Below are 8,813 nucleotides of genomic sequence, written 5' to 3'. Positions count from 1 at the left end.
AAAAAAAATTCCAAAACTGCTTTAAAGATAAACTTTATCACCAGCTAGGTTCTTTTTATTTTTTTCTGCAGAGAGATCTTCTTAGTGACTAAATATCCAGTCTAATTTTTTAAAAATTTATTGAATGTATACTTCATTGTAGTATCCACTTTTATGTAAATAATAATTTGGGTTGGACTTGTTTTAAAAAGTTGTCTCAATGTTTATTGGATTTATGTGAATAAAAATGATGAAAAGTTAAGTTTAATTGGAAAGTACTTTATCCCATTAATAAGATTTCTAAGATAAAACATACATAGTATTATGTCATTGTAAACATTTTCTAATTCTGCTTACTATTTTTTCCAAATATTGATCCGAGTATTGCTGTTCAAAAATGTTGTAGATATTTTCAGCAGTATAAATCACAAGTTAATGCTACATCTAAGTACATATTGCCTTACCTTAGAGTGCAGTGTGTAGTGCCTTCATTATCACACCTTAAACCTCTCCTTATTTAGGTATATTTTATGCATACATATGAGACCATGAATATTTAATGTTTACTCTTTAAGGTATGTTTTCACATTAATAGGGGAAAAACACCTATTGGAGAGTATTGTATATATTGTTATTTTTGGATTGTTCTGTTACTGTTTGACTCTAAAATGTTTCATTATTGAAGAAACTAATCCTGGAGAAAGCAGACACTTCCTTGATTGTTCTGTATCGTAGCAAATTGAAAATTTATCTCCTTACTGATCACCTTGTTTCTTTACAGTGTAAAATCCTCTGCTGCTTAATGCTCATTTCCTTTAGGAAGTGAAATAAGAGATTCTTGGAAGCCACTTTGTAGCAGCAGGAAATGTATTACAGGCAGCAGGAAAGTAAGGCTCGCTGGGACTTCACAGATGTGATAGCGTGAAGAGGAGATTGTGTTAGTGCATGTTCTCCAAAGAAGCGCTTATATTAACTGAACGGTGTAGATCAGTGTGCATAATAAAACCCCCTCTCTTAAAAATGCCCCAACTCTTACCACTTCATATTTAGTATGCCCAATAATTTCAGCTTTGTGTGGTCTGATTTAAGATTCTGTTAGTGTTTTAGTATTCATTAATATGAGTGATACTGAATACACTCATATTTTTATACTGAATACACTCATATTAATATGAGTGATATAGAATATACTCATATTTTTCTTTTTGAGTATATAAAAGTAACCATAAGCTTCTATTTTCTTTTTTTTTTTTTTTTTTTTGAGACAGAGTCTCACTGTGTCACCCAGGCTGGAGTGCAGTGGTGCAGTCTCGGCTCACTGCAACCTCTGCCTCCCAGGTTCAAGTGATTCTCCTGCCGCAGCCTCCCAAGTAGCGGGGATTACAGGCGCATACCACCACACCCGGTTACTTTTTGTATTTTTAGTAGAGACAGTTTCACCATGCTGGCCAGGCTGGTCTCGAACTCCTGACCCCAGGTGATCCACCTGCCTCAGCCTCCCAAAGTGCTGCTATTACAGGCATGAGCCACCGTGCCCGGCCTTCAATTTTCAAAGTTACATTTTTCTTTCTTTTGTTAGGAACAGCGTTTACATTTTCTAAAGCAACAGGAGCGCCGTCAGCAGCAGTCTATTTCTGAAAATGAAAAGCTTCAGAAATTGAAAGAACGAGTTGAAGCCCAGGAGAACAAGCTGAAGAAAATTCGTGCCATGAGAGGACAAGTTGACTACAGCAAAATCATGAACGGCAATCTGTGTACGTGCCTGCAACACTCCCTCTGCACCACTGTCACCAGGCCCAGATCCAGTGAAACAGTCACAAATTCACAGGACTAAATAGCAAGTGTGCTAAAGTTTTGCTCTGTTATTTGCATCTAAAAGGATGGGGTGGTTAGGTTAAGTGATCTTAAAAGCCTGTAGTCCCAGCTACTTCAGAGGCCAAGGTGGGAGGATTGCTTGAGCCTGGGAGGTGAAAGCTGCAGTAAACCATGATCCAGCCACTGCTTCCCCAGCCTTGATGACAGAGTGAGACCCTGTCTCAAAAAAATAAAAAGATCTCAGTGGCCCTCAGATGCAGTATAATGATCCTCTTGTTACACTGGTCAGCAGTCCTTTTGGATTAGGGTCGGGCACTCCAAGACACTCATTCAGAGGTTCTGTTTTTCTTGAGTAACTTAACTTGTATCCATGCGTTAAGATAAGTTACACTCATGCTCACTTTTTTTCTGTATGCACTCTGATTTTATCCATTGGTTCACTCTTTGCCTACTTTAAGTCACAGTGATGCGGGAGACAGACTTGGATGGCCCTGCCTTCACAAGACCTTTGGTCTCAGAGATTCCTAAGTCGTTTGACCAAACCAGCTTATGGACTGATTACCCTAAAGAATAGTCAGGAATTCATGCAAATATAATTGTTTGCTTTATGAGTAATCAGATACATGTGTCCCAAAGACTTTTTGAATTGTGTTTTGGATTCTGCATATCACAACTTTTTCCAAGGTCTGGCACTAGATAACAGAATTAAGTGTATAGGAATGGGGCGGGAAGGGGTGGGGGAAGATCAACTAAATGTTTTATTTTTTTTTCTTTCTTTTTTTTTTTTTTTTTTTTTGTTTTTAGGTGTATCATTTTGTCGCAAGCGCAAATGCAACGGTCTCATCTTGGCCCACCACAAACATTTTTTTGTGGGCACTTACAGCTGCTGAAATAGAAAGGTTCAGTGCCATGTTCCAGGAAAAGAAGCAGGAAGTACAGACTGCAATTTTAAGGGTTGATCAGCTTAGTCAGCAATTGGAAGATTTAAAGAAAGGAAAACTGAATGGGTTCCAGTCTTACAATGGCAAATTGACAGGACCAGCAGCAGTGGAGTTAAAAAGACTGTACCAAGAACTACAGGTAACTCCTGGGTCTGGGAATGATTGTATGAAAACATTGTCATCTCTCTAGCTTTGTTAGCATGGGTTGGAAACCTTAGGAAATGGAACAAATTAATGAATTCTAATTTAATAGTAGGCACAAGATATATTCAGTATAAAATAATTTTAAAATGACTTGACATATAATTCATACAACATAATCATCCATTTAAAGTATACAATTCCATGGCTTTAGTACCTTGACAGGGTTGTCAGAGTTACGTCCACCACCACAACTCGTTTTGGAACATTTTTATCACCCAGAAAGAAGGCCCACACCTCTTAGCCGTCACTCCACAACCTCCATACCCTTCAGAGCCTGGGAGCCACAAATCTACTTTCTGTGTCTGTAGATTGCCTATTCTGGGCGTTTCATATGAGTGGAATCACACAGTAGAGATTGAGCATCCTTAATCCTAAAATATAAAATGCTTCAAATCTGAAACTCTCTGAGTTCCAATGTGACACACAAAGGAAATACATGCTCATTGGAGCATTTGGATTTTGGATTTCCAGATTAGGAAGGATGCTAAACAAGTAAATATAACGTAAATATTTAAAAATCTGGATGAATCTAAAGTCTGAAATGCTTCTGGGTCCCAAGCATTTTGGTTAAGGGATATTAACCAAAACACACCCTGTATGCAGTCCTTTGTGACTGGCTTCTTTCACTTAGGATGTTTTCAGCACAAAAGAATTTAATTAGCAGATAATAATCCAATAAAGAATTAAACTTTAGATGATGTTTAAGGTCTTTGTGTAAACTGTTTTGATGAGCTACATCAAATTGAATCCTTATCTTAGTTCAGACTGCTATAACAAAATATCATAGGCTGGATGGCTCGCACAGTGGACATTTATTTCTCACTGTTCTGGAGGCTGGAAGTTCAAGGCCAAGGTGCTGGCAAATTCACTTTCCAGTGAGTGTTCCCTCCCTGGCTTGCAGACAGCGACCTTCGCACTGTGTCCCCACATAGTGGAGAGAGAGTTTAGTTTCTCTGCATTAACTCCAGCATGGGGGGCCCCATCCTCGTGACCTTGCGTAAACTTGACTACCTCCTAAAGACCCTGCCTGCAGACATCACCACATTAGGGTTAGGGCTTCAACATATACATTTTGGGGGACCCATTCAGTCCATAACAGAACTCAAGATTTTCATTTCTCAGAAGTTATCATTCAGCAGGCGATTTTTCAAGCCAGACATAGGTCTTGCCACTTTATTAGCACATGCTAGAAAAAGTATTATATCATTTTATGAAATGAGAGTATTTAACTACATAGAGTAAAATCACTGTGGTTGCTGTTAAGTTCTTTAACATAAATGCATAGAAGTACTATAGTATTATAGGATTTTATGACTTTTACATTTCAAGCAATCGTTAAAAGTGCAGGGTTTTTAAGGATTTTTTGATGAAATGTGATGAGTGGAATATAGGGATGTCATTTATTTCCAGCTTTTTGGACTGCAGTATAGTTTTTTGTTTGTTTGTTTTGTTTTGTTTTGTTTTTGAGATGGAGTCTGGCTCTGTCGCCCAGGCTGGATACAGTGGGGCGATCCTAGCTTACTGCAACCTCCACTTCCTGAGTTTCAAGTGATTCTCCTGCCTCAGGAGAATCAGACACATGGAAGGTGTATATGCACTAGTGCTGTGGGCATCTGAAAGTTTTAAGACAGCTCTTCTTGTGGGAAGTGCACTCTGATATTTTCTGTTTTGTCCTAGTTCATTTCTTAAAAATGCTGGTTGCAAGCCACTAAAATGACGTAAGGTTGCTTTACTTGGTGATTCAGGCCATCCTTTTTGGTCCTCACTGAACTTCTTGCTGCCTCCACAGTAAGGCACGTCATGCGGTGGGCTCAGGCCTGAAGCAGCTCCATGAAGTGGAACAGAGCATCCTTTAGTTTCTGAGAGTCCCAAATATGGCACTTAGTCTCCTGTCATCATTGAGACTAGTCATTTCACGTGCTTTGAAGAAGGTGCATTACAGATGTTTACTCTTTGTTTGTTCCATGAGAACTCTGTCCTGGCTTCATCTTGGCTGTACCTGTAAAATATTTCACACAAAGTGGCAGTGGATGCAAGTAAATATCAGAACTTAATGTTACTTTTTTCTTTTTAATCTCGCTGGCAATGAGAATTTGATTTTTAATTAATACAGATCATAAAAGTTGTATTTTGTGGTTTGTAGATTCGTAACCAGCTTAACCAGGAACAAAATTCAAAACTTCAGCAGCAGAAGGAACTCTTAAATAAGCGCAACATGGAGGTGGCCATGATGGACAAGCGAATCAGTGAACTGCGTGAACGTCTCTATGGGAAAAAAATTCAGGCATGTGAAAAAGAATGTTTTTGAGAGATAAACTACTACACATCTCTAAGTGGCATTATGCTCCCCTATCCACCATAGCTGATAACACATAAATAGGCCATAAACCATCAAAAACCACAGAACAAATTTCCTTCTGCCAATGACTCATTTGTTTCCTAGTATGTGGAGGCAAAGCCACCCCCAGCCTACAGCCTTGTGCTCTGTGTCCTAGCCTGCCTTCTTCCCCGTCTGTTTCTTCTCTTCTTCACTGGGGGATGCTGTTGGCTCTGGAGTCATGGCATCTGGCACGGTCCTCACTATGCCATTTTAAGCTGTGTCATTTTGAGCAGATTCCTTGCCTTGCATAGCCTCATGTCCTGCTGTAAAGTGATTTGCCCTACCTGCCCCATGAGGAGCTGTGAGGATTCTTATAAATAAGCCATGTGGAAGGATTTTGTAGACTCTTGAGCAAAATGCCATATAAGGGGTTATACTTCTAAAAAATCTTTATTTGATACTGAATTTCAAAGGTAATAAAATACTCATTGAATAATTACTCATTTAAAAAAAATGAGTATTTATTACCTTTGAGATTCACTATCAAAGATTTTGGACTTGCCAGCATCTACAATCACATGAGTCAATTCCTTAAGATAAATCTCTTAAGTACAGAAATATTGAAGGGAAAATGTGAAAGTCCTTTCCAGCCAGTTCTCTAGAGGTGATAGTTGTTAATGGTTTCAGTCTTTTGCTTAATAAACACACAAAGATACAGAACTTTAATTGAAAATGGGATTGCAGGAATTACGCTGGTCACACTGTCTCATCTAGTCTTTTTTTAATTGCAACATGGTTGTCTTTCCAGGTCATTACCTCATTCTTGTTGTACCATCTGAAAGCTATTCTGTGGTCTCAGAGCCTGTAACCCCTTTACCAGCCTCTGTAGTCAGACAGGGAGTCCCGAGTCTTGCTGTCACTCACAGTGCATTGGTGAGCGTGTGTACCACCGAGCCACCTGCATAGAGGAGGGGTGTCTGCACTCTGTGTCTTTGGCCGGATGTGGCATTTTCTTTTCTCACACCTGTGACACTCAGTGATTAGGCTTGAATGCAAAGCTGAGTATACTCTGCCCTCGTGATAGGAGAGTGGAGCAGGTGACCTGCCAGCAAAGACGCCCTTCCCACAGCTCCCTTCTGCATATTGAGTGACTGATGCTCTCATGCTTTGGTGACAGAAGAGTGTCCTCTTGTCAGCCTCTTCTGCTCTGATAGATGCTTCAAGGAGGCAGCATGGACCTGAGGGGCTTTGCCCAGGGGAAGTGGGTTTGGAGGGTGGTGGACGAAGAAGGGAGCTTGCAGTTCTGTGGGTGTCACAGTCTCTTATTTACAAATCTGCCCTTTGTTTAAAAAAAAAAAAACAAGAACAACAAAACAGTGAGTTTAAAGATCAGTAGTTTATTTGTACAACTATATGATTTCAGATGTTGGTTATCCTTTTTCTCTCAGGATTAACAACAAAGAGGCCAAGTGAGAAAGAAGCTGCAAGCACCTTCTCTGTGCTTACGTGTGTTCTTCAGTAGTGCCGTAGTAGTCAGGGCTCCCCACAGAAAGAGAACCAATAGTGTGCGTGCGTGTGTGTGTGTGCGTGTGCGTGTGTGCGCGCGTGTGTGTGTGTGTAGGGGGAGAGAGAGAGAGGAAGAGAGATTTACCTTAAGGAATTGGCTCACGTGATTGTGGATGTTGGCAAGCCCAAAATCTGCGAGGCCGGCCGGCAGCCTGGAGGTCCAGGGGAGAGTCTGGAGCCCGAAGGCCAACTCTAGGCAGGATCCCACTTTCTCAGGGAGTCTGTCTTGTTCTCTTAGGGCATTCCACTGATTGGATGGGGCCCACCCACCTTATAGAGGGTCATCTGCTTTACTCAGATCTACCATTTTATAAGTTAATCTCATCCAGATTGGAGACCATGATTCTAAGTGAAGTAACTCAGGAATGGAAAACCACACATTGTATGTCCTGACTCGTAAGTGGGAGCTAAGCTATGAGGATGCAAAGGCATAAAAATGACACCGTGGGCTTTGGGGACTCAGACGGAAAGGGTGGGAAGGGGGTGAAGGATAAAAGACTACAAATTGGGTGCAGTGTATACTGCTCAGATGATGGGTGCACCAAGCCTCACAAATCACTAAAGAACCTACTTATGTAACCAAATGCCACCTGTTCCCTGGTAACCTATGGAAATTAAAAAAAAAAAAAAAAGATTAATCTCATCCAGAAAACACCTTTTCAGCAACATCTAATTGGGTGTTTGACTAAATAACCAGTTACTATGGCCTAGCCAAGTAGCTAGATTCATTCCACCTACACTTCAGGGGATCAGCTTGAAGTTAGTACTTCTGCAGAGATGCGTCTCCACCCGAAGGTCCTAGGTACCCTTGAGCAATTGTGAAAGCCGTGACCCCTCACCCCAAAATGACCTATGCTCATGCATACAGAATCTCACAGGGGGTCCCGTTCAGAGCCTGTTTTGGGATGTTGAGGAGTCAGTAGTTCTCTAGTTGGAACCCCTGCTCCAAGCCCCTTTGTTCTTGAGCAGCATTATGTGAACAGCGTCCTCTGTCCTGGCTGAGAAGGGCAGAGCTGCCTTCAGGGAACTGGACTCACTGTCAGGAGTCAGAGCCTTGTCTGGTCACCGTGCCCCATGCAGCTTGGACAGTACTGAGTACAGCCCGTATCATGACTTTACAGATGTGGGCACAGAGGCTGAGGCACCTGCCTAAAGCCACATAGTGAATAAGTGACAGAGGGGATTTGAAGCCAGGCTCAGAGCCCAGAATTTGACGAGTGCCTCTGTGCCCACCACGGGAGTAAGAGGGAAGCTACATGTGGGTCACGGGGAAGTTGCTCTGGGCTCCCACGAGTTCCTCATGTGTGCGGCTCTGGAGTGGTGGGTGTTGTCAGAGAATTGCTCGTAGGAAGCTACAGTTCCTTCACCAGAGTCTCCCTTTCCAGTTGCTGATCTTTCCAGATGACAGCCTTCCTAAATACAAACCACCGAGTCAGTGGTTTCTGTCCAAGCTGGGAGTCACTTGCAGTAGGCTTGGGATCTCTTAATTTAGGAGAACCTTGACTCTCATTTCTTCCCAATTTGTAGCTGAACCGTGTGAATGGCACGTCATCACCACAGTCACCTCTGAGCACATCTGGCAGGGTCGCTGCTGTGGGGCCTTACATCCAGGTTCCCAGTGCTGGAAGCTTTCCTGTCCTGGGGGACCCCATAAAGCCCCAGTCTCTCAGTATTGCCTCAAATGCTGTTCATGGAAGATCCAAATCCGGTGAGTGGTCCTGGCCCTCTTCCTTGGGGAGAGTTTGTGAGCAGGGAATGGGGCCTGCAGTAGAGGGGGGTGGTGGGGGTGGGGGCAGGCTCCTGGGGCTCTGTCCCACGCATCGTCAGACTCCAGGCTCAGTCTCCCCTTGAGGCATTTGGGGAGCTGTGTCCCCCCGTGGTGATGACCCTAAAAAGAGAACAAGTTCTTTTTTTTTTTTTTTTTTTTTTTTTTTTTTTTTTTTTTTTTTTTTTTTTTTTTTTTTTTTTTTTTTTTTTTTTTTTTTTTT

At 41.8% G+C, this 8,813-nt stretch overlaps 1 protein-coding gene across 5 annotated transcripts in view; it reads left to right on the top strand.

Annotated features, from left to right (window-relative positions):
* The window catches only part of PPP1R13B (protein phosphatase 1 regulatory subunit 13B), a 112,568-nt gene that overhangs the window by 90,648 nt on the left and 13,107 nt on the right, over window positions 1-8,813 (top strand). For all 5 annotated transcript variants that reach the window (XM_037730251.1, XM_037730252.1, XM_017505371.2 and 2 more), the window contains 4 exons: window positions 1,559-1,733; window positions 2,678-2,874; window positions 5,083-5,223; window positions 8,353-8,533. In XM_037730251.1, coding sequence (XP_037586179.1) covers window positions 1,559-1,733; window positions 2,678-2,874; window positions 5,083-5,223; window positions 8,353-8,533 — 694 coding nt within the window. The remainder of the gene's footprint in view (window positions 1-1,558; window positions 1,734-2,677; window positions 2,875-5,082; window positions 5,224-8,352; window positions 8,534-8,813) is intronic.

The sequence above is a fragment of the Cebus imitator genome, unplaced genomic scaffold (assembly GCF_001604975.1).
Source record: "Cebus imitator isolate Cc_AM_T3 unplaced genomic scaffold, Cebus_imitator-1.0 Scaffold338, whole genome shotgun sequence".
In the NCBI taxonomy this organism is placed as follows: domain Eukaryota; kingdom Metazoa; phylum Chordata; class Mammalia; order Primates; family Cebidae; genus Cebus; species Cebus imitator.
Note: the sequence above shows the minus strand (reverse complement) of the source record. Positions and strands in the feature narration are given on the sequence as shown.